This window comes from Microtus pennsylvanicus, chromosome 12 (genome assembly GCF_037038515.1).
Source record: "Microtus pennsylvanicus isolate mMicPen1 chromosome 12, mMicPen1.hap1, whole genome shotgun sequence".
Taxonomy (NCBI): domain Eukaryota; kingdom Metazoa; phylum Chordata; class Mammalia; order Rodentia; family Cricetidae; genus Microtus; species Microtus pennsylvanicus.
This window is the reverse complement of record NC_134590.1, coordinates 54112752-54138214: the sequence shown is the minus strand read 5'-3', so window position 1 is coordinate 54138214 and position 25463 is coordinate 54112752. Positions and strand designations below refer to the sequence as shown.

The 25463-nt window shown below is 44.9% G+C and overlaps 1 protein-coding gene across 3 annotated transcripts in view; it reads left to right on the top strand.

The window, feature by feature from the left end:
• Cc2d2a (coiled-coil and C2 domain containing 2A) overlaps positions 1-25463 on the top strand; it is a 76305-nt gene that overhangs the window by 30872 nt on the left and 19970 nt on the right. For 2 of the 3 annotated variants that reach the window (XM_075943674.1, XM_075943675.1), the window contains 13 exons: positions 1229-1438; positions 3453-3559; positions 8227-8367; positions 9396-9552; positions 10035-10273; positions 11853-12030; positions 12513-12669; positions 15169-15316; positions 16189-16327; positions 17951-18154; positions 19884-19976; positions 21168-21259; positions 23901-24068. In XM_075943674.1, coding sequence (XP_075799789.1) covers positions 1229-1438; positions 3453-3559; positions 8227-8367; positions 9396-9552; positions 10035-10273; positions 11853-12030; positions 12513-12669; positions 15169-15316; positions 16189-16327; positions 17951-18154; positions 19884-19976; positions 21168-21259; positions 23901-24068 — 2033 coding nt within the window. Of the gene's footprint in view, positions 1-1228; positions 1439-3452; positions 3560-8226; positions 8368-9395; positions 9553-10034; positions 10274-11852; positions 12031-12512; positions 12670-15168; positions 15317-16188; positions 16328-17950; positions 18155-19883; positions 19977-21167; positions 21260-22306; positions 22322-23900; positions 24069-25463 lie in introns of all 3 variants that reach the window. The other variant, XM_075943673.1, reaches the window with a different exon arrangement.

Sequence of the window (25463 nt, the reverse complement as noted above, 5' to 3'; positions counted from 1 at the left end):
AGTGTGTTCTATATTTAATCACTAAAGCATCCAGAATCTCCTTTAAAATGACATTCAGTGTACCCTTAATAAGAAACTTTAAAAATTTGAGAATTTCAAACTGCATGCAATGTATTGTGCTCATATTTATCCCCATGACACTCCCGAAACCCCTTCTTTCTCCCACCTAGTTCTCCCCCCTTCTTTCATCGGGCCTTTCATTTTTAGACATCCTTATAAAAATGATTTTGTGCCATAAAATATCATAATCTTGAAGAGGAAGATACTAACTATTCCTCAGTACCTTTCAAAATAAGCATTATTCCCCAAATCTACATTAGCCTGTGTTCTAGTAGCTGCTGATGGTCCCTACCTTAAGCTCAGGTTCAGTTTCATCAAGCATGGAAGGTTTCCAGGCACATGGTAGAACTAAATCTCAAAGATCCCACCTCTCTTCCTACTAGAGAGGAAGACCCCAGCCCTTGCCTTTTGCCTGTCTTCTGTGTGGTCTGTATATGAACAGTATCGCACAAAGGGCTGATGTGTCGATGATGGGATGCTAACTTCACCAAACTTGCTCTGAGAGTTTCTGGAAACCATAGTGTCTCTGAGGCTCCCTCTCTTCACCTGTAGAGACAAGACGCTGGCGGGGGGGGGGGGATTTAATTGGCATTTTGTGGATTGCTAGACCTGCTCCCAAGTTCTTCATATGTATCATCTCATTTATTCAACAACAGTGAAGAAATCTGAGCTCACCTCTGCAGAAAGCATTGGGTACTCTTTCCTAACGCAGCCTCGCCTGACAGCAGTCTGTCACTAACCAGGAGAGCGTGTGAGCACAAGCGATGCTCACCAGCTCCAATCATCAGTGGTGACTGGTGGGAAATATCTTGGAGAGGTTCTAGAAGGAAAACAGCCCAATATGATACACTATACACCAAGGGATTCCCTTGCTGTTTTCCGCACAATGGGCTCCGCTTTCCCCACCCCTCTCCCTATGTTATTTTACATGCTACAGATCTTAAAATCTTGTTACAAGCCAGGGGGCATCTGTGAACCAAATAATGACTGGTTTGCAATGGACCATACACTTCTCACGTTAGAAAATATTGTCAAGGTCATCAGCAGAACCCAAGACTTCAAGAAACAGGAAAGTCCACATGGAAAAGAACCATGATAGTTTGCATCTGCCTTTCCTTCCAGGACAAGAGTACGCTGTGCTTTGACCTCTGTCTGCTCTCTTTGACAGGCAGTGAAGTATGTCCACAGTAGACAGCGTATGATTGGATCTGGAGACCCTCCTGGAAATTTCCAACTGGACATCGATATTTCCGGTTTAATCTTCTCTCACCATCCCTGTTTTAGCCGAGAGCATGTTTTGGCATCCAAGCTGGCCCAGCTGTATGACCAATACCTCGCAAGACAGCAAAGAAACAAGACGAAATTTCTCACAGATAAGGTACTTGTGTGGTCCAAGTTTGTTGTCATTGGGGAAGTGAGGACCCTTCTAAAATCAAATGTTTCTGTCCCTTATGTCACGTGTTCTCCCTGTCCAGGATGTATGACACTATTTTACCTAGAGGCAAAAGGAAAGTGTTTTACTTCCTCTTCCTGTTGCTGTGATAAAATGCCCAGACAAGAGTAAGTTGAAGAAGAAAGAGATAATTTTGGCTCATGATTCAAGATACAGTCCTTCATGGTGAGGAAGTTTAGGAGGCAACTTAAATTGAAGCAACTGATTGCATCCATTATCCAGAAGAGAGAGCAGCAGATGCATCCTGGCTAGTACTCAGTCATTTCTCCAGTTTGTGTGGTTCTCGATCTCTGTCTAAGGGATGGTGCTGCCCACAGTAGGTGGGTCTTCCTATCCCCAATGAACTTGGTCAAGAGAATCCCACACACATGCCCAGATGCCAACACGTGATTCTAGATCTTATCAACATGAAAATTTGGGGTTACCTATTACAGGAGAGTACAAACGGTATGCAGTCAGGGAACCCAAATTCTGGTATTACAGGAAAATACAGACGGTGTGCCGTCAGGGAGCCCAAATTCTGCTATTACAGGAAAATACAGACGGCGTGCCGTCAAGGAGCCCAAATTCTGCTATTTCAGGAAAATACAGACGGTGTGCCGTCAAGGAGCCCAAATTCTGCTATTACAGGAAAATACAGACGGCGTGCCGTCAAGGAGCCCAAATTCTGCTATTACAGGAAAATACAGACGGCGTGCCGTCAGGGAACCCAAATTCTGCTATTACAGGAAAATACAGACGGTGTGCCGTCAAGGAGCCCAAATTCTGGTATTACAGGAAAATACAGACGGCGTGCCGTCAGGGAACCCAAATTCTGCTATTACAGGAAAATACAGACGGCGTGCCGTCAAGGAGCCCAAATTCTGCTATTTCAGGAAAATACAGACGGTGTGCCGTCAAGGAGCCCAAATTCTGCTATTACAGGAAAATACAGACGGCGTGCCGTCAAGGAGCCCAAATTCTGGTATTACAGGAAAATACAGACGGCGTGCCGTCAAGGAGCCCAAATTCTGCTATTACAGGAAAATACAGACGGCGTGCCGTCAGGGAACCCAAATTCTGCTATTACAGGAAAATACAGACAGCGTGCCGTCAAGGAGCCCAAATTCTGCTATTACAGGAAAATACAGACGGCGTGCTGTCAGGGAATCCAAATTCTGCTATTACAGGAAAATACAGACGGCGTGCCGTCAAGGAGCCCAAATTCTGCTATTTCAGGAAAATACAGACGGCGTGCCGTCAAGGAGCCCCAATTCTGCCGCACACATTTGCCTTGAAGAGGAAGGCTTGTGTGTGCTACTAGTGACTCCATCCATGAGGAGTGGATATCATGTGATTCACAGTTATTACGTGATAAAGTGATCTTGGATCCTGAGGCCGTGAGTGCCTTGCGAATGTGTCTGTCCTTAGAGACATTCCTCCTCTGCACCAGCTGAAGCAGCTGGCCTGTGTTTGAGTGCTACACTCTGGGAAAATCTGCACAAAAAGGAGAATGTCTCCTGGCAGTTGTGGCTTCAGACAATTTTAGATTTCTGCCCTGACCTTAAAAACTACTGTCTGCATCAGTGGCTACTCTATAATCCTCCCTCCAGCTTTGCGATTTCTTCATATCAAAAGAACACTAGTATGTGTTAAGAACCCTGAAAGACCCAGGGTTATCTTTGAAAGTAAATTTGTTTCTGAGACACTCAGTAAAATTTATATTTCTAGTGAACATTCTGATTATCTGGGCCCCAGAGCAAAGATGGGTAAATACTGTTCCACAGAATTCCAGATTCATAAGAAATGGAAGCATCAATTCTTTATTAGTGTTGGGTTTGGTGGTTTCAGTGAAAGTCAGGAGATGCCCAGAGCCTTGAGTGTCCAGAGAAGCGCTCTCACCATTTCACTCAGGATGTCCGCGTTTCTGACACAAAACTTCTCCCCCTATCTTGCTAAGCTTCAAGCGCTCAGAAAGGCTGTTCAGACTGGACTGAACCCAGAGACACCTCATCAGTCCCTTGATACAACCCAGAAAACCATCAATGACTATAAATCTGAAATTCGGTGAGTAATAAAGTTTTCAAGCACCCCTTCTTCCCTACTAGATGTGTATTTACAGTTCCTACCTCCAGACTCTTCAAAATGCACTCACATGTGAGTTTCTGCCTAATGAAGCAATGATACTAATGATCTAACATACAAATGCAGGATTTCAAGTCTAACAATAGGAACAAGGATGTGAAGAAAGATTAGCAATCAATGAAGGAAGAGGGAGGGGCTCACAGGCCCTACCTCCCTTACCTCTGAACTGTTGGCTATATATAGATTCTGGGAGAGAGGGAACACTGTCTTTGGTTGGGCACCCAGAGATGAGGCCGCCAGGCTCCAACCCCACAGTCATGCAGATGGCCCTGGTTGATCTTGGAGGGTCATGAACGTAATTTGTGGGAGGGTACAGAGTGGACAGAGAAGGTATGGAGGCCAAAGGAGTAAGAATAAAAAGTATGAATGTGGAATTATAAAAATAAAATTAAAAATGAGTCTAGCACAAAAAGGTGTCCACCATCTGGAACCCGGAGTTTCAGGGCTGTGTACTGTGGGGACCCCGATGCTGTGTCACAGCGAGACACGTGCCAGGATGTGTGCAGCATTGCTACCAGGATCGCATCTGTGCAGACACCGACATCTGTAGCGCCATTTACGATGGATGAGCCTGGTAGCATGCTCCCCCATGGGTGAAGCTGGAAGGCATCCTGTGATGACCCCACATACTGTTTTCTGTGGTGTGGCCCACGGAGCAGTAAGAACACATGAACAATACTCATTTGTCATGGGCGACACATCTGAACTGCACACAGGACAGCTACACACCCCATTCTGTGTTCTGGGAGGGCGGGAAGAGGTGTAAAGTTGGGGTTGGCTTTAGTTGTCATCATTACATTTCATTGAAAAAAAAAACCTGAATAACTGAGAGCAGCTGCAGTGGCAGCATCAGTGTCTATACTTCCCTGTTCCTTTGAGTTATTCATAATTTTAAAATTCAAAATGTAAAGCCCTGATCATTGCTCCTAAATAAGGAAATACAGAATATGAAATTCCTACCCCCTCAGGGAAAGTCCTGGGGAACAGCTTCTTGCTGGTTCCATACACTGAGAGTGTTTAAACGTGGGTTTCTGTGTGCATACGTGTTATTGTTTTGGAGAATTCTTTCATATCCTTTTCTGTCACCCACATTTTTTATGTGCCCCGTATCTTGGCTCTTTTCCTCTCACCACACACCTGTCTCTATTGTCCAAAGGCCACCATTTATTATAATACATTTATTGTACAGTGTGAAGTCTCCGGTGACAGGCATTACTCATTAATATTTAAATTGGGCAATAATTAAACTCCCTAAATCTGTGTGTGAGTGTGTCGGCATTTCTACAGAACAAATTCTTAGAACAGAAAGTAATAAATCATGGAGTTTCAATGTATGTTTTTCTTTCTCCAATCTAGGCATGAATTGGAAATTCTTCTTGCAAAGTGGGAATTAGTGCAGTTTATATACTGGAAAGGAATGAAAAGTATGCTTAAAATGGAAAGTATTATTATTATTGTTATAGTTATGTTGGGTGTTCAGCAAAGGCTTACTCATTAAACCTGGCCTCAAAGTTGTGACAATCCTCCTGCCTCAGCCTCTAGAATGCCGGAGGTACAGGCATACACGGTCTTCTGAAATTATTCCTTATATTTAAATCATCACGGCCTCTACATGAGGATAATCTTAGTTTTAGTGTAGTGTGGGGATGAAAACAGCGATGGGCTGGAGAGAGACAGAGACAGGAAGAGGAGGAAGTAGACAGAGAGGTGGGGGAGGGGAAAGTCTAGGAGAAACCCGGCAAAGCTGTCTTTAAAACAGTCACGGTTTCCCTGAAAGCTGTACTGATGAATCTCTCTGAAAAACAACCGACCTGTATGTGAGGAGGCCTCAAGGACAGAACACAACAGTTACCCCGCAGCTGTTAGAGACGGAAACTTCCGAGCATCCACATGCATGAGACAGTAAAAGAAGGGATCCAGGCCCTGTTTGAGTTTTCACTCAGAGAAACTAGCTTTGTGTCGATGGCCTATTCCTTAATTTATTATTATTATGTAGTTATAATAGTAATATATTCGTATTTTATATAATTATAATAGTAATATTATTATTAATATTATTATGGAGTGGGCCCTTTCCTTAATCCCTGAAACCAGCTGGTCATTGCCCAGTTCCCCTGGGACTTCCCAGTCTGACATCTGCCCAGTTCTGGGTTGGTACACTTGACCTGGAACAGCACTATCTGAAGCACTTTTCTATTTGACTTTTTTTTTTCTCAAAGTTGACTTTTTAAAGCAGCATTGAGGCTCTGTTGCAGAGCCAGAAAGTAGGCAGGGGTTATGGATGCTGTGTGTTGCTAAGGTAGGGATCATGGTTGCCATGTGTTGCTAAGGCAGGGATCATGGATGCCATGTGTTGCTAAGGCAGGGATCATGGATGCCATGTGTTGCTATGAGAGATCTGAGCTCTCTACCAGGGCTTCACATTAGATGTGCTCCCTTTGGAGCAAATAAGAATTCAAGGGCTACAAGTGCCATCCAGCTAAACCTCTGCATCATAATCCTATCTATGGCCTAATTTCTACAAAGCACTTGCATCCGTACCATCTCCACTCATGGCCCTGCCCCTTGCTCTCTCACCTGCCTCTGAGGCAGATTTTGCTGCAGCCCCTGAAACCTCTGCAGGCCTCTCAGCTCATGGACGTTGACTCTCAGCCCCACCTGCATTGGCTATTTAGAAATCCCTTCCGTGATGACGTAGTTGTCCTTATTGTCCTTGGTCCACTGGTCCATTCTACCTCCTCTGCCTAGCTAACGGAACTGTAAAAATGCCTGAGTGTGGTTTTAGCCTTTTAAAACCCACCTTCTCTCCTAAAAGGCATCCTCTCCTGTGGATTCACAGAGGTCAGTGGTTCTGCAGGCTGGGTACCCTGTCCACACCGCAGACCTGCTGACCCACGCAAGATTTTAACGACCGGGTGCCCTACTCAACAATTGCCCTTCTCTCTTCCTCTGCAGTTCTGCCGCCATTTATCATGTTCTTCTGGAACTCTTGGCTTATTTAACTCATATGGCAATTTATTTTGTTGTTGAGAAAAGTTTCCAGTATTTCTGAGAAATTATTTTGTGGGACCTGAAAAAAGGAAGTAGAAGAAAAAACACATCTGAAGGTATTACATAACTCAGTAAACTAACTTGCTATTTCAGTTTTTTTTTAAAAAAAAAAAAAACAAGGCAAGGGAAGTAGCAGATAATGGGATAAAGGAACATTAGACCTTTGATGATGACAGACTTCTGTGGGACGGTGGCCAGGCTAGGGCCCCCGACACCATCTGTGTTAACCTATCTTCGCAGCAAGCCTGTGAGGTGACTTCTATTATCATGCCTATTTTACCATTGAGTACGGAGAAGTGACATGGCTTGTCCAAGGCCAGCTAATAGATGCCAAAGCCAGAATTCCCAACAGGCTGTCACTCTCCTGTCTTCTAAGGACATCAGAGACCCCTGAGTCTTGGCTCCCCAACAATAGCTACCAAGCTTTGCCCTCCCCTTTTCCACCGTGACCTACTGAACAACTAGGCAGCTAGACCTTCTTCCTTCTTCGCACTGTGTCTACAGCCAAGTCACTCCAAGTAGAACTGTCATTCCCCGGCCTGCCCACAGACAGGAGATGCTAATTTCTGCAGTGCTTGCCGCCTTGGCTTCCTCGAGATGTTCTCATAGGCTGACCCTATGTCATGCCAACGTGTCACCACGCACGTGTATGTCCTAAGTTAAACTGCAATTGCCAGAGCACAGGAGCACAGAGCTACTGCCTTCTCTATATGTGTCTGCACCCTGGACTGGCTCAAGGCACCTGTTCTAAACCAACCCACTAGCTGATTTACGGTGCACTAGAGTGAATATGAGGTCCAAATTTGGTTACCATTGGTGAAGAGGGCTTTGAAATGCATTAGGTAATTAAAACACAGTTTAAATAACTGACTCCAAGAGGAAAGCATTTTCAAATGCCACCTCCTCAGCTGAAGCCAAAACTGCTTCTCATCAGCACTGAGATTTCTCCAAAGCAGGGAACAGCATCGCGTCATCTCTGAGCAGAACTCATGATCTGTGCAAACACAGAGGGACCTCAGTGCTTGGCTGCCGACTGGGATGCCAGCATTCTTAATCCATGACCATCACTCCCGTTAGTCCCTTCCTTTCTTCACAACAAAGGCAGCTGTCAAGTTTATCGAGTTTGGATTCAGCTAGAGAGAATAAATTAAAGAAAGCTTCCAAAACACAGATCTCACCCTGTTGCCTTTTTTTTCTACTTCCTTCCACAGCTCCTAACAAAACAGTTTCTTAGGAATACTGGAAACTCTTAGCAAGAAAAAAAAAACTAAAAAAAAGAAAAAAAGAAAAAAAAACCTGTCATATGCGTTAATTAGAGAAGTGAAGAATCCCACGTTTACCTAGAAACCGCAGTAGAGCCATGGAAGAAGAGAGAAAGTTGATGTTGACCAGGAAGCTGGGCTGCAGTTGTATAGCCCCACGTAGAAGGGAGGGGTGGGTCTTGCAGCTGTCTACTTCAATATGCAACCGTGAGGCATTATTAACATCTCACAAACTAACACAACTGATCCAAGCCCATTGATTATTCCATCTTATAGGCAAACTCGAAAATTGCGTGATGCTGAACAAGAGAAAGATCGGACACTCCTTAAGACCATCATAAAGGTTTGGAAAGAGATAAAGTCACTGCGAGAATTCCAGAGGTTTACAAACACACCGCTGAAGCTGGTCTTGAGAAAGTAAGACTTCTCCGATGTCGGCTTATTGGGCTATACCATACATCAGGAAGGATGGGCAGTGCATAGACACAGTTTAAAACCTACCAGCAAACAGCAGCAGCCATATACCTGCTTCCTGGGCTGAGCACTGCAGGGACCTGACAGTCCCTGAGCATCTCCCCAGCAGCAGTAACAGCTGTTTGGACTTCTGTCCTCATCATATGCCTGGCTCTGTGTATTACCCCTAAGAACGCACACTCTAATATTGCTTGTCTTTCACTTTTATAGAACCAATGTATAAATACAGTTACTCCTCTGTGTTTTGCGTATTTCAGTGATTGACAGTGTGTAGCTATCGTTTTGTTTATAAAACTGAGGAGATGGCTCAGTCAAGAGAATGCTTGCAGCATAAGCATTACGACCTGAGCTCAGATCCCAGGCACCCATGGCAAAAGCCGGGCATCCTTGCATGAGTCTGGAATTTTAGGCTTGGAGTGGGGATGGGGGCACAGATGGATTCCAGAAGTTCCTAGCCAGCCAGTCTAGCCAACTGGTGAGGATTGAGTTCAGGAAGAGAGGCTGTCTCAAATGATAAGGCAGAGAACATTAGTGGAAGATACTAACTATCTGTTTCTGGCTTCTAGATATGTACCCATGCCACTCATGCATGCACATGCGTACACACACACACCCCTTCGCTGTATATACTTTCAGACTTGCCTCTTAGTGTGCTTGCACCTAGGTTTCCAGAAATCTGGAAGGGACACTGTTGAGTTCTAGAGGGCACATTTCTCCATTCGACATTCTTACTACAAATGCATTGCAGAGGAGTGTTATTGCTTAATGCCTTCCCCAGTGTCCCTGTCACCAGGTTGGAGGTCAAACATCTGTTGGTATAATTTCTGTTTCCCTGATTGCTCCTAAGGGTGGGCCTTTTATGAATTAGCCATACTTACACCCTGTTTGTGAAATTCGATCAATTTGAATGGCCTTAGATGCCTTATTTATGTACTCCTTTACCTATTTGTGATTTGCAAATTTACTTAAAGGGAAAAAGTTGACCAGAAAGTTGACGAGGACGCATATGAAGCAGAAATTCAAGCTGAGATCCATGAATTGCTGGAAGAGCACGCAGAAGAATACACAAAGAAGATGGAGGAGTACAGGGCATTGCACCAGCAGTGGAAGGCCTGGAGAAAGGCCCAGGTTCGGAAAACATCACCCTGGAGTAGGGCTGCCTAGGGAGGCCTGAGACAGGAGGAGGGAAGCTAGACCAGCAGGCCACATGGGGGTCTCCTATTGGATCTTCTGTCTCTCTCTTACCCCCTTACTGGGGGGCAAAAAGGACTGACTAGTTAATATATGTTTGTTCAAAAGCCCGCCCCAACCCTGTGCTGTGCACAGACGCCATATTGACAATACTGTTTATATCAGTAGCGGATATGCTAAGTGTGTCCTTTCCATGCGGCTACTGGGGATGGAGGGTGTTGATGCCCCTGCTGCAGGCTCTGCGGATGTTCTCTCAGAAGCCTTGGGTGGGAGGTGTTCTATGCTGGAGGAACTGAGGCACAGGGACTTTCTGATGGAGACAGCCAGGGTGGGGCTGCCCAGGTACTGTTCTGAGCACCGCACTCCTCAAGGACAGTCCTGGAGACCGTTTGGAAGCCAGGTCACTTCTTACCCAACAGAGGGCCAAAAAGAAGAAAAAGAAGCAAACAGCACAAGAGCCCGCTGAGGAGGAGGTCGAGGAACACTTTCCTGAGGAGGAGGTCGAGAAGCCCATCCCTCCAGAGCTCACTGACCCAGCTGTCATAGAGGAGCAGGTGCGGGAGCGAGTAGCCCACAGCAGGAGGAGGCCAGGGGAGCCCACGCTGGTTCCGGAGTTGAGCCTGGCAGGGAATGTGACCCCCAATGACCAGTGTCCCAGGTAAGACCATGTTCTAACCATACATGATATTGGAATGTACCAAGTACATACATGTTCTGACCATAGATGATACTGGAGCATATTCACATGTAACCACGCACATACATCAGCACATGGCAAGGCATATATTATACATGTATATAATCTGACCACACAACACCTATGAACAGAGGACTCATTCCCCCATACATAGGCATAAGGTGGCCACGTGAAACTGCTGACGTATGCCTACTTAGGCGATTTCCTAGGGTTCTCCCATCTTTACACCCCACTTATCACTCAGGAGCTCTTGTGTGGAGAACTCCAATGCAAGTCCATGCCTGTTCTCCATCGTGGCTGTCTGTCCCCATGCCCCCTCCTGCTAGCACAAACGCTGAGGTGTCTCTTGGCTTCTTGACTCCATGTCTGGATATGCACTGTGGGGATATAAAGCATTAAAAACTGATACCCCATTTAATGCTGACAAGAGAATTTCCCTTAGGGATAAGGAAACATTCTGGAGGGGTGTAGCACTGGCTGCTGTGCACGGGTGTATTTAACATGAGCCCTGCCTCCAAAAACCAAATAAATAAAAATAAAAAACAGTTAAAATAATAAATGTTGTTTTACATATTTAAACACAATAACATTTCATTGATATACTACCACTTCCAAGCCCTCTATCTGTGTTTTACTTTAATACTCTAACTTTTCGCTTTTGTCAATAGGCTGGATTTGCTATTGTCCAGTGGTTTCTGGCGGTAACACAGTTAGAGGCTACACTCGAAAGGTGTGGTTTGATGACCACCTTCCTGGCTCCAGGGCTCTTATGCTTCGGCCCTCTCCAAGGCCCAGAACACACTGCTTTGTGATTCTGTAAAAGCAAGACCTTCTCTGTGAAAACATTAAGGAAAAGTTTAGGTCGTCAGGAAAGGGACTTCGCCTAACTGCTAAAGTGTGCTACTCGACTTTCTGTGTAAAACCTACTAGCTTAAGTCATGACTGTTCCTTGTAGTTTAACTGCTTTAGTAAAAGATTTTCTTGTTGTTTATGTGTCTACATGTGTATGCAGCGAGTGTGGGTGCTGTGGGGGTCAGAAGAGGGTATCGGATGGGCTCCCCTAGAGCTGGGGTGATGGGCATTATGAGCTGCTTGTTGGGTGCTGGCAACCAAACTCAGGTCCCTGAGAAGAGCAGAAAACACTCTTGCCCACTGAGCCATCTCTCCAGCCCTGAATTAATTCCATTGAACAAGGAGTTATGTTTACTTAAGATTTTGTTTTATATGCAAACATAAGTCTCACTTAAGAAAATTGAGGAAGATGTAGCTCAGCAGGGATTGAACTCTTACTTTGTCGGCTCCCCTTCCCCCACCATGCCCTTTTCAGTACCTGTCAATGGCTTCCGCATTAGTTCCCTGTTACAACATTTGATTGCAGTAAGTTCCTTAAGACCTGTCCCTGTCTGGGTCAAATGGGGGCTGACGTGACCAGCAGAGTTGCCACTGTTTCTCTTGTCATGTTCAGTATCCACTTAACAAATGTGTGGTGATCCTTAGTAAGTTACCACTAACCACAGCTGTGAATGGTCTCCCTTTTCAGGGCAGAGGTCTCGAGAAGAGAAGATGTCAGGAGGCGCTCTGTGTACTTAAAAGTGGTCTTCAACAGCAAGGAGGTGTCCAGGACTGTTAGCCGGCCGCTAGGGGCAGATTTCCGAGTTCACTTTGGGCAGATTTTCAATTTGCAAATATTCAACTGGCCAGAGAGCTTAATGCTTCAGGTATGTCTCTTTACTATAATCCCTATCCCTCTCCAAGGATTTTGTGGCCACTGAAGTTATAAGACGGTTTTAAATCATCCACGGGCCCCTTATCAATTCTCTTCGTAAAGTTAGTAAAAACAAGTCACCACCCTCGCTGTCTACAAAGGCTGGTAGGTAACCTCTGGGACCAGAGAGCTCCGTACTTGATTTTCTGAATAAATATTTTAATATGACCATCTGCTATTATCTCCTAGATAATGCCAGATCTTATCATGTTGATAATATTAATTTATCACGCTGCTGTATCCCAGGAAACAAGAGAAACTCAGAATCAGGCTGTCAACAGCTTGGTCACAAAAGGAGTTTAAAAGGGTCCCCCTGGTACCCTAATGACACACTGAAGGCCGGGCAGCCCAGCACAAACCCTAATAATGGAGACCAATATCTGAGAGACACTCTATTGCCACTGCCGCTGGCTGAGTCTCTTCTCTGGGTTCTAGGTCTATGAAACTATTGGTCACAGTGGTACCACCTTGCTAGCTGAAGTCTTCCTGCCTATCCCCGAGACTACGCTTGTCACAGGAAGGGCCCCCATCGAAGAGGTGGAGTTCAGCAGTGACCAGCATGTGACCCTCGACCACGAGGGCGTCGGAAGTGGTGAACAAACCTAACTGTTCTCAGTGGCTCATGGGTGTCATTGTCAAATCTGAATGTATCTTTAGTCACTTCCCAGAGGGTTATCAATTATCACCAAATACTTATAAAATTGGTATCAAATACACAAAAGAAGCCAGGGATGGGGGGGAGGGTGTCAACAAGACAGCTCAGCAGGTAAAGGCACTTTGTGCCAAGTTTGGGGGTCTGAGTGTAATCTCCAGGACTCACAGGGGAGTTCTTTTCAGTCTTTAACACATGTTCATAAGATAGAGGATGGCTTGCCAAGTCATTTCTTTATGAAAACACATAGGACTGCACTATTATGAAGTATTTTACAGTATGAACTAAAAAGCTTTAATAGGATCTTTGATGCCTTAATCCCACTTTTGATAATCTTTTGTAAAGAAAAAATCTGAAATGAAAATGAATCACTGTGCTTGAAAAGATATACCACAGTTAGACAGATGTATAAGGCTATAAAGGATACTAACAATCATTATGTGGAGATTATTCCTTAGTGTTCCCAACTCTACGTTCTAATAAGATGTACGATGGACCTTCTGGCTCCCTCTAGCATGGCTCCCACTTCTTTTTAACCTACGTGATGATCTTTCTCTGCTAGAGTCCTCCAAAGCCAGCAGTTCACTGGGACTGTAGCTACCCACTGAAATTCATTACGGCTTTACCTGCCACTTGCTGTATTTCCAGCCCTAGAAATTGTTTATTTTCCAATCATCCTGGCCAGTTCTAGATGCTTCTTCCTTTCATTGGACTCTCGATCATTTCTTTTTCACTTATTTATTCTTTCCCATTTACTTTATGTAAACATACTAAAAGTTCTAAATGTGTTTAGTATTTTAGCACACGCCTTTAATTCCACTGCTCAGGAGTCTGAGGGCAGACAGATCTCTGAGAATTCTTGATCGGCCTGGTCTACATAGCAAATTTCAGGACAGCCAGAGCCAATTTCCTCCACCCATTTTGTCCCCCAAAATATTCTCTCTGATCTAATACCGACCTCCAGACTTACTGACCTAATTCTGCTACTTCTCATTCATGGTGGCTCCTTCTCTCATTTGGCTGGTGACTTTAAAGTCTTTACTTCATATCTGAAATTTCAGCTTGAGAATTCTTTAAGGCTCCAATTCTAAATATTTGGAGACTTAGTTACAGGTGGGGTAGTGGCAAGCTACATGACTTCGGAAGCCGTGTATACTGTCTGAACGCCACCTTCCTCATTCGTGAATGCACCCAGTGAAGATGAGGGTGGCACAGGGGGACAGTGCTGCTGGTTTATGTTAACAGTAGTAAGGAAATTCCAGGTGAAGACGCCATGGTGCTTACAGACTTTCTTTACTTCAGTTAATTAAACATAGCTAGATAGACAGATTTTATCATTAATTCCCAACTTGTGGGAGTCATCGCAGGACGCCTTATGGTAGCCACAGCAATGTAACTCTTCATTTGCCTGTGGCTTGTCAAGTCTCCGGAAGTCTCTAAGGCCTCACTTTCTTTCCTCAGAAGCATTATACAGAAAGTATTTCTTTGTTTGTTTGTTTGAGACATGGTCTCTATACATAGGCCTGGAACTTGCTGTGTAGATCAGTTTGACCTAAAACTCAGTGATCCAACCTGCCCTATATGCCTGGCCAGAAAGCATTCCTTTTTTAAAATTATTATTTTATTTATTTATATTTTTTGTGTATGAGTGCTCTTGCATGTGCACCTACACGCTAGAAGAGGGCATCAGATCCTATTGTGGATGGTTGTGAGTCACCATGTATGTAGTTGCTGGGAATTGAACTCAGGACCTCTGGAAGAGCAGTCAGTGCTCTTAACCACTGAGTCATTCTCCAGGCCACAGGAAGTGTTTCTAATCAGGCTTCCTTGGCCACAACTTGAAAAAGTTCACACCCCTGCCCCTTATAGCACACACTTCATATCTATCTAGTATGTTCTTCCTTGCTGCACACAGCTCACCAGCATGCTAAACATTTGTCTCACTTACTAGCTCCATTATACACACTCAGACATAAGCATCACAAGAACAGGGCTTATCTAAAAAAAAAAAAAAGCTCACGCAAGCTCATTTCTTTTGATTTGTTTAAATTTGTTTCTTCACTGCTAAGTTCAGCCTGAAACAAAATAGGAACTCATGTAAATGTCTTAAATAAATAAACAAATTTCCCTTATATGTAAAAGAGCTACAGTTCAGAAGTTAAGTAATTTTTCAGAGTTCTCACAGCTGTGAAATGGCAGAACCAGGATACTGTATACCCATGATCTTCAGGCTAGCACACGTGGAGATTCTACTCTCTGCTGTAAGAGAGAGCTTGGTCTGTGTAGCTTCACCTGAAAAGGTCTAGTGATGCAGCCTCGGATCTTACACTCGATCCTACCACCCCAGCCCAAGTTCCATCTCTCTACCATCAGCCCTCTCGACAGGCCCACACTACCTCCCTTCTAAACGTGGCCCTGTGGACCTTGGTCTTCCCTCAGGAGTGCCCTTCTCCTTCGAAGCTGATGGCAGCAATCAGCTGACTCTCATGACCTCAGGGAAAGTGTCCCACAGCGTGGCATGGGCCATTGGAGAAAATGGGATTCCTCTGATTCCTCCACTGTCGCAACAGAACATTGGATTCCGAAGGTAACATGGCTAGAATGAACTGGTGGCCAGTGTCAGCACGGTTATCATAACATGGAGTGGGGATCTTGGGATGTCATGCTCGTTCCTTTTATTTCCAGCATCCTGTATTTTCATGGTACTTTTACATGCTTTCTTAAGAGAAAACTTAGAATACAAATCACCTGAATTATAGAGGATGGCCATTGGTGTCAGATACAGTATAAACACACACACACACACGTGCAAAATAATATACCTCCATCATAGAGAAGACGCTTTTTCAAATGACTTAAACATATAAAAAATCAGAATGCATTTTGCTTTGTCCCCTTCATGCCCAACAGATCCCCATACCAACCTGCCACAAGTAAACGCATCTCTGTGCCAAGTCAAGAACACGTCTGATGGAGATGGCTGTGCCCCACAGCTAGGCATTTTCTGATCTTGACACTGGAATTTAGTGCTGAGGACAGCCCCTAAGCTAATGCTTTGGCCCCTCCTGAAGTAAAGTGGGGAATGGGCAAGTCAAGTGTGATCAATCCCCAACTCAGCCATGATGAGCTTGAGTCTCCTTTGTGTTCTGTGTGCAAAGCTGCTGTTCAAGTAGCCTGGGAGGTGAGGCAGTCAGGGTTCCCTGGACCACAGGGCCCAGGATGGGAAATGAGGATCACTTCACTGCATGGGTAAATGTGGTATTGGGTCACTCTGGCACTCCTTCTATTCCTACTTCTTTATTGCCTTACAACATATAATAATCAAGAGAAGAAAGTGGCCAGCGTCTCTGTAATAGGCTTCCTCTCGTAGAAGGTACTGGCTTCTGTGAGCAGTGCTACCTCTGCTGAAGTCAAGCTCCTGACCGTTTCTCCTGTTTATGTTTTTTGCTGTTTCTCCAGTGCTCTGAAGAGGGCAGATGCCATCTCATCCATTGGCACATCAGGACTGACGGACATGAAGAAGTTGGCCAAGTGGGCAGCAGAGTCCAAGCTTGACCCCAATGACCCCAACAATGCCCCTCTGATGCAGCTGATCTCGGTAACATGGTCACAGATGCATAAACCACTTCTCAATTCTAAAATACCCTCCTTGCTCCTGGCATGCATTTTCTTCTACAGTTGTCTGGAAAGCTGTTTAAGAACGCAAGAGCTGTCGATTACAGGTTTAAATTTCAGCGCTGCCCCTTCCCTGGCTGTGAGACACAGTTGAGCATCAATGTGTGGCCTTCACAGTGGATGGGGAGGATACAAGCTAATGTGCATCAACTCTTAGATGGGCACACAATCCACATACAATAGATAGAATTAGCTTATTTTGTTACTGTCTCTGCAGCCTCTGAGAAGTCCTCATTGAATGGTTCTATTTCTCTACTACACAGAGAAAACTGACTTTAGACTCAGAGCTGCTTGCTCACAGCCACACAGATAATAACCAGATCCCAGAGTACTTGCTCATCTACTAATGCTTTCAGTACTGATGGGGTAGTTTAGGAAATCTGTCTACAGCCATGTGACCCTGAACACACCCAACTCATCTTTCCTCAGATCAGATACAGGGGGTTTAACTGTCTCAAAACAACTGTGAACAAGCGGGTGTCTCACAGGATGACCATAAAACACAACGCTCATCGTCATAGCTTATCAGATGGATAATTACAAGTGTTCTGAAACTTTCATTTTCATCCAAGTTTCAAGACAAACCATATTATTCAGTCTTCATTCCTTACAATGGTTCCTCCCAACATGATGCTGCTTAGTATAGAGAATTCATATCAGAAAGAAAAGCCCAGGCCACCTCCAGTGCAGCATAGTTCACAGAGCATTTTTACGTCATGTCTTACCTACTATCTCAAAATCACCAATAGATATACTTATCCATCACATCCTTTTGCTTTTTTACCCATTGATTTTTCCACAGAAAAACAAAGCACAGGGGTTTCCTTCCAACTGGTCTCTCTTTATGGACCAAGAGTTTCCCTAGCATACTATCCGGGTCCCCTTTGCCATCCTATGAGCCAGAAAGTCCCTGCTCATTTCCATGTTCTTCCTAGTAGGAGGTCACAGCTGGTAAAGCACCAAGCTAGAGGCTAGCAGTGCCTGAAGGGAATGGAGCCCCTCTGTCAGCTTCTCCATGGTGTCCAGGAGCTGTCCTTGCTGGGCTCTAGAAGTTGGCTGACCCATGCCCATCTCTGGCTCAGTCTCAATAACCAAGGGCATGAGATGCTGTTCAGACAGGAGACTATGATGATCTGGGGCAGGGGGTGAATGAAACCAGCTGACAGGTGCCTTGAGCTACACAACTACGTACAGGGATTTAAAAGTAACACATATCGTATACACATCAAGTAGTCTTTTTTCACAGTAGGCACCTGGTCAAGACACTGCAACCTGGCATGAAGCTCTCCCTTTTCACTTTGCATGTTTTCATAACAGATACCCAAAGTGAAATTAATTTCTATTCTTTTGGAAAAATGATTTATGATGATTGAAATCCACTAAAGTATATGGAGTAGCACCTGCTTGTTACCACTGTTTTAATGTAACTTATCTTTCAATTCTGTTGATCACAAACTGATCGGCACTCCCGGAGCTGAGTCAGGGCCAGTTCCTTTGGAAAGCATCTGCCCACTAACTGGAACTATGCGCTTTCTTGCTCTTGTAGGTTGCTACCAGTGGAGAATCCTATGTCCCTAGCTTCTTCCGACTAGAACAGCTGCAGCAGGAATTCAACTTCACCTCGGAGGAGGAACTAAATAGATCCAAACGGTTCCGGCTTCTCCGTCTTAGAAGCCAAGAGGTGCCAGAATTCCGGAATTATAAACAAATCCCAGTATATGACCGAGAAATTATGGAAAAGGTATTCCAGGTAAGAAACTGTTCAAAGAAGCAGGGCAGTGGTGGTGCACGCCTACAATCCCAGCACTTGGGAGGCACAGGCAGGCGGATCTCTGTGAGTTCGAGGTCAGCCTGGTCTACAAAGTGAGTTCTAGGATAGCCAGGGCTACACAGAGAAACCCTATCTTGAAAAACAAAAAAGAAAAGAAAAGGGCAATGACCAAAGAGGTTAATGAACTCTTTGCTGTGGTTTTGAGCATGCTGCTGGATATGTACCCTGTCACTGTTCCCAGCAATGCTGGTTCTCTACTTTAGCAGAATTAGAACTGTAAGGTTGAAAAATATCTTCTGAGCTGATATTGCTGATTATGCCTGCCTTAGTCAAGGATCCAGCTCCACCTGGGTAGGGTAAGTCCATGGTAAGCACACTCTAGAACACAGTGGCAAAGCGTGGGAGAACAAGAAGGGGGGGATTTGAATATCTAGGGCAAGAAGGAAGCCCGCAACCTGGAACTGCATCTCAGGGCAGGAGAGGATCAAAGGCTTGGCAGAGCAGAAACAGGAGAAACCCAATGGCCCTTGAGGAACCATGGAGAATGGAATGTGTTGATGAAGCAGGCCAGCAGGAGGCATACAAATCTGTGTGAGAGGTCAGTGGAGAGGTTCTAGAAATTACTGTGATTTTTTTCATGCAGGAACTATTAATGCCATTTTTTTTTTAGTTATTTGGTCTTCCTGGAATTAATCTGAACCCACTATTGAACTTCTTCAGTCACAGACTGCAGTTAATTAGATAATGAAATTTCCTAAAAGTGTAAGAATAGGATGGAGAGATAGGTCAAGTTCAAGTCTCAGCATTCAACATCCATAACTCTGGTTCCAAGGGATCTGATACCTTCTTCTGAACTACATGAACACTAAGCACACACAGTGCGTATATGCACATACATACAAACAAAATACTTATACATATGAAATTTAAAAATCTAAAAATAATTTTTAAGATTAAAAATAAAGTTATGTGGAATGTATCTGTGCCTCAAGTCCTCCCAGATGCAAGGGCCCTTTCCATCCTGTCTGGGCTTCCGGTATAGTGGCTTCCTTCTCATTTGCAGATAGGCTTCTCCATTTGACCACATGATCACCAGTATTATCTCAATAGAGACAGAGATGCCCTCCTCTCCCAGGCTCAAAACTCTTGAAGATGTCACTGAATCTAGGTTAAAAGGCACTGCTGGGCATTCAGCTATCATGGAGAATTGCATCCAAAGTAGAATGTGGTAGTCCCCAGGGGTACCACTGTTTTATCCGTAGTTAAAAGAATAGATCTGAGCAGATGGAAACTGAAAGAATCTATTACTATCATCCAAGTAGTTGACCCAAGTCATCAGTAGCTAGATGTCATGTGACTACAGTATGGTTTTCATAAAAGTTTTTCACTATTTTCATAATTGTTTCACTTAACATTCCTGGGTCAAAACGTGAGTAGGGCTTGGCCAAGTTATGTGTGAGCTCATTAGCACCCTGAGTTATAATAGCTTCTTCTGCTTCTCCCACGGAGTCCTTTCCTTCCTGTGTGAACATTTTAACTTAATAGTGTAATCCTGCCTCTGCACCAAGGTCAGGAGGAAGGTGGAAGGGACATTTAGAACCATGATTTATGACCTAAGCCACATGTGATAAATAGTTCCCCCACCCTGAGAAAAAACATTAGAGAACGTTTTAAAAGTCATGACATTATGATGTCCTTCTAACTTTAGGACTATGAGAAACGGTTACGAGACAGAAATGTGATTGAAACCAAGGACCACCTGGATGCCCATAGGGCCACAGTAGCCAAGTACCTTCAGCAGGTAAGAAAAAAACCAATTAAAACCATCTTCACAGGGGGGAAAAGCCGGGATTTTAAGATGAGGGTGTTTCTGCTTTTATAAATGCTTGTGGCATCTTATGCAAGCCACATAGTCTCTCCAAGCTTGTTTGCTCACACACATAAGTAACTGATAGACAACTACATTTACCTTTGGATATATGAAACCACTAAGCTATGCCGGGATTTATACTGCTGACTGTCATAAACGGGACACCATTACAAGGGACTCCATTTCTTCTGTTTGTTTGTTTGTTTATTTTGTTTTTTGTTTGTTTTGTTTGTTTGTGTTTCGACCAACTAGGGTTTCTCTGTAGCTTTGGAGGCTGTCCTGGAACTCACCCTGTAGCCAGCGTGACCTTGAACTCACAGAGATCCACCTACCTCTGCCTCCCAAACGCTGGGATTAAAGGTGTGTGCCACCACCGCCTGGCAGAAGTCCATTTCTGAGTCCTGTTTTTCCTCCTTCCAACTTTGTTGCACTGAATTGTGATAAACGGTGTAAGAAAAGCAAGAGTTTTTAATTCATATATGAACTGCCCTTATACACTAGAAAACTAAAAACTAGTTAAAACAGTCTTTTGTTTATCCTTTCCCTTTTTTCCTTTAAACATCTTTTAAAAATTATTTATATAAAATGCCATCATAACTACAATGCATTCTTCCTATCTAGATAATCTATTCTATGTTTTATGTACAAAAATTAATGATCAACTGATGGCAATGAAGAGGTCCCTTATTTAAATTAGAATATGACTTATTCTGCATAAGTAGCATTGCTGTACCACCGGAACTCCAGGTGAGCCATTCTGAATAGGGGAGAGCCAAAAGAATCTGTTCTCAATTGTACATACTTCAAGACTGATCCTATTATCTTTGTATTTATTGTTACTGTGCTCTTTCAACAAAATATTGCTACCTTACATTCTGAACCTTTTCAGTCTCCTAAAAATGCAACAGTAAACAAAATGAAAGCAAACAAAAGCCAATTTCTCAGCCTGTGCCCTTCCAGTCTGATGGGGGGAAGCTGGAGGGTTTGCAGCACTAGAAAGCTGATGGTGACACGGTGTGAGGAGGGGACGATGTGACATGGACTTACTCAAAGGAAGGGAGCCAGTGATGTTTACCCAACACGACCACCTTAAGTAACGCTGATGTCTTTTTCTTTTCCCAGGTTAGAGAATCAGTGGTAAATCGCTTCCTAACTGCAAAACACCATTTCCTTCTTACTGATTTGGTAGTAGAAGAAGAAGTCCCCAACATCAGGTAAAAATAATCAAACAAAGCTACTACTATAGCTGGCTATGTTTTATCTTATTCCATTACACGGGAGATGTATGTAAGGTTTGTCATTATTGCCACTACACAGTAACGACAATGTTAGTTGAGGGATTTATATCGGGGCAAAGCATCCTAGGGCCACTCCATCATTTTCCAGCAGAGCCCATCCCATTTTCTCTACTGCCAAGTCCGCCTCAGTAGCCCTTGTCATTTCCCATTGCAGTTAAGCTAATCCTGACAGCATCCCCACCTGCACGTCCTTCCTGCTTTTCTAGTCTCTTGATACCAGGCTTCTCCATCCATCTCCACAGTGGAGGAGACTGAGACCACAGGGGACAGCCTGGTCCTACCACAGAGCTGAGGTGTGTGCTTGGTGAGGGCCACCTAGAAAGATGGATGTTGATATTCATTGATTCCCTGTTGGGCTAATCTCCAGAGAGTCCCAGTCAGGAGTGTGTACATGGAGGTGAAAAGATAACTTCCTGTAAGGGTGGTCTTATGAAGGGCCTTCATTTCATGACCTTCTCAGTGGTCAGTCATCTGGCCTTGTCTAAAGAGTATTTTGGGGGACTGAAGAGATGGCTCAGCATCTTGGAGCACTTAAAGCTCTTTCAGGAGACCCAAGTTATGTTCCCTGTATCCACACTGGGTTCTTCACAACTTCCTGTAAGGCCAGTTGCAGGATGCCTCTTCTGGCCTCCATGGGAACAAGTCCATACCCCACCCCCAGACACACACATTACACACAATTAAAAATAAAATAAATCTGCAAGGGCTCATTTCCTATGCATGCACTTCCTCCCCCTACCAAGCCAAGAAAGAAGACATGGTACTATCTGTGTTGGCTCCCTGCAACTCCATCCATGTACAAAAGACAACAGGGACCCCATGAATCTTGCCGAACCGCTCTAGTCTAGCCATTTGTTGACTATGTTTAGACATGAAAGCTGCAGTCAGAACAGATGATGGTGTTCATGCTGTGTTTCTCTTTCTTTTCTTTCTTTTCGTTTCTGCTTTACTTTCTGCATTAAGTTCTGAAGGCTCGGGGTATGTTCATTCTTTTTCTTTAATTTTAGTTTGTTCTTGGCTTTAAATTAAAATGCTTCCACTTCTAATAGTCTCAGTTGACAATATGGTCCTAAGCTGGTTGCTAAGGAGGCATCAAAGTCTCACAGGAGCAGTCAGGCTGGGGGGAGAAAGCATGGACAAGAGAGGAGACATGCCATGTCAGGATGCCTGGTAAAGCTCTCAGGCTCCCGTCTTTGGGCTAGGTGGATGCCCCAGCAGAGTGACTAGCACATGGCCTGAGTTTAAGCCCTAATTCTCTTCCTACACTAAGCAGCCTTCAGCAATCAAGCCACCAGCCAGAGTCTTTGGTTTCTTTACCCGAAAAGTATGGTAAATGTTGCAGTTGTAAAGATGAGAAGTCTTTCAAGTAGGGTTTCTAGCACTTTGGCTAATACAGAAGACATTTATGCGTGGTACCTACCTATCTTGTCTAAGACGCTAGAGACCAATCTGAGCTGCTCCTGGAATCCCCTGGGCATTTGTGTGAGAGACACCCGTCATGCTCAGACAGCAGCTGCAGGGCCTTCATCCTCAGCCAGTGAATGTCCCTTATGAAGAAGGCTCAGGCACAAATCTGCCGGGCCAGGTCATTACTTAGCAGAAAAACAAAGAATCTAGACACTGCAGCCACGGCTGGCTGGGTCCTGTGGGTAAGGGCATTGTCACGAATCAGCTTTTAGGCACACTGTAGGCCTGTTTTCCCATTTCGTTCCTCCCACAACTGTTTGCAGGCAGTGCATATAGCATAGTCTCTCAGAGAAAGGCAAAGGGGCGTCATTTCTTCCCATCAAGTTTCTACTTCCTTCACCTCCAGCATAACCTCTCTATCCTGGCCACTGCCATCCCAACACTTGCTTATCTTAGGGCACTTAGTAAGTGTGGAACAAGTTCCCGGGTGCTGAGCATCTTCCTCACTAACCCTCTTACCCACGTGATGATGCTAGTACCCTCATTTTACACACGAGGAAACAGACTCACGGAGGTGAAATAATTTGTCACAAGGCAAAGAGTAGAACGAACCAGGCTTCACACTCAAGTCTGAATAGTCTCAGAGAGCAAGAAGCACTAGGTAGAAACTTCCCAAGAAGGCCACATGCACTGTCGGGTGAATGGATCTGGCTAACGGTGCTCCCTGGGCTCAGAGGCAGGGCTCCTTCCAGCAAACGGAGCTAGCTGTCTGGAGAAGGTGGCCAGGCTAGCCTGAGGGGGGTAAAGCTCCAGCTTGGCTAGGGAAGGGTGGAGAGCACAAGGCATGCTTGAGGAGCTGGTGAACAAGGCAGAGAGCAAGGCAGGAGACGCAGATGGGGGTGGGCAGGGAGTGGGAAGCCTTAGTTTGCTTCCACTCATGAGTGGAGGTTGAAAAATATTAATAAAGCATGCCGTAGGAATCTCCTCCTGCCTCACCTGGCTTCATAGAATTTTTAGAATCTTTTCACACTCCTTCAAAGGAGTGTCCAGGGGTCTCTGAGAGACCTCGAAGCAGAGTATAAGAGGCCAAGTAATAACTTTCTAGACCTTTCTTTTCTACTGAGTCCTAATCCTGTTCTATAATCGTTAGCATTTTGGGCCTCAGCCTTTTCAAGCTGGCAGAACAAAAGCGACCGCTGAGGCCACGGAGGAAAGGTCGGAAGAAGGTGACAGCCCAGAACCTGTCCGATGGAGACATAAAGCTGCTGGTGAACATCATCCGGGCTTACGACATTCCTGTGAGGAAGCCCACAGTGAGGTGAGCGCCCCGGGAACAGCCTCACAAGGGGATGTGCGGAAACCAAGGCAGCCTGGTCCTTTATGTTTTATTGCAGTGGGACGCAAACATTCTGCTGAAGCCCCGCTCCTGTTACTTGGAAGTAATAGAGTCAGTCTAGGCTCAAAGATGGGGGTGTTGGGAGCATCCTGCAGAACACAAGACCAAGTGGTGCAGCTGAGCTACATGACAAACCGTGGGGATCCAGATGCTTTCCCGAGTCCTCATTGTCTCTCCTGCTTGCCTCCCTCTGCATTTGCTTCATTTTTCTCATGTGATGGAAGTTGTCCCACCAACTGTGCATCACCTTCTCAGGAGAGAAGCTGGGTGCTTACTGGGCTCAGATGCTGAGAATTCATGGTCTGGCCACCTACAGCACAGAGGCAGAGTCCAGGAAATGGGGCATTGGGAGAAATGGAGAGAACATGACTATCACGGGGTCCAGTCTGAGTTTCTTACAGAGACAGAAGGATAAAGAATTGAAATTCTTTTTGTGGGTACCCTTGTTGCTGCAGTGGATGAAAGTCGACGTTGTCCCTTCTCCATGTACAGTACCATGGTCGGCGCGTTCACATCCATCATTCCATTTAGCTCTTACCACTATCCCTACCTCTGCTTTACCAGGTGGAAAACAAACAAAGATGGTATACACGGCCTGGCCCAGGTCATCCAGCACTACCAGACTCCAGAGTGCCAATATAGCTTGTGGCACCTCCTTTCCTGTCTAGATTCTTCCTTTCTCCACCCCACTGTCTTCTCACCCCATTATTTTGCACTATTTTTCTTTTCCTATTTTGTGTGCATGGATGAATGCTTGGTATTGAACACGTGTATATGCGTGCGTGCACGTTTACGCTTGTGTGCAGAGGCCAGAGGAGGACATCAGGTGTCCTGATCTATCACGCTCTACCTTAGTCCTCTGAGACAGGGTCCCACTGAATAGAGAGCAAGACTGGTGGCCAGCTGGCCCCCAGCTGTCCTCCTGTCTCCCCCGCCCACAGTGCTGCAGTTACAGGTGTATGTACGGACCGACCGAGCTTTTTATACTGGTGCTGAGATCCAAACTCCAGTTCCCATGCTTGTGAAGCAAGAGCCCTTACCCACTGGCATCTCTTCAGCTCCCACCCTTTTCTTTTACTAATTCTTCATCCTGCTGCGGAACATCTATTGATATAGTGAAAGAGAACCATAATGAGATAGAGCCAGGACTCTGCTGCAGAGAGGGACTGGGTTTTTCACGTGACACAGGCACCTTTTGGAGTGGAGGAGGGGGGAAGCTGTCCTTTCTCTGCTCTCAGAGAGACATGCAGGCCTGGGAAGGGAAGTTGGGGAACGACTTGGTAATCACAAGGTGCCCCACTCAAAGCCTTCTGGATG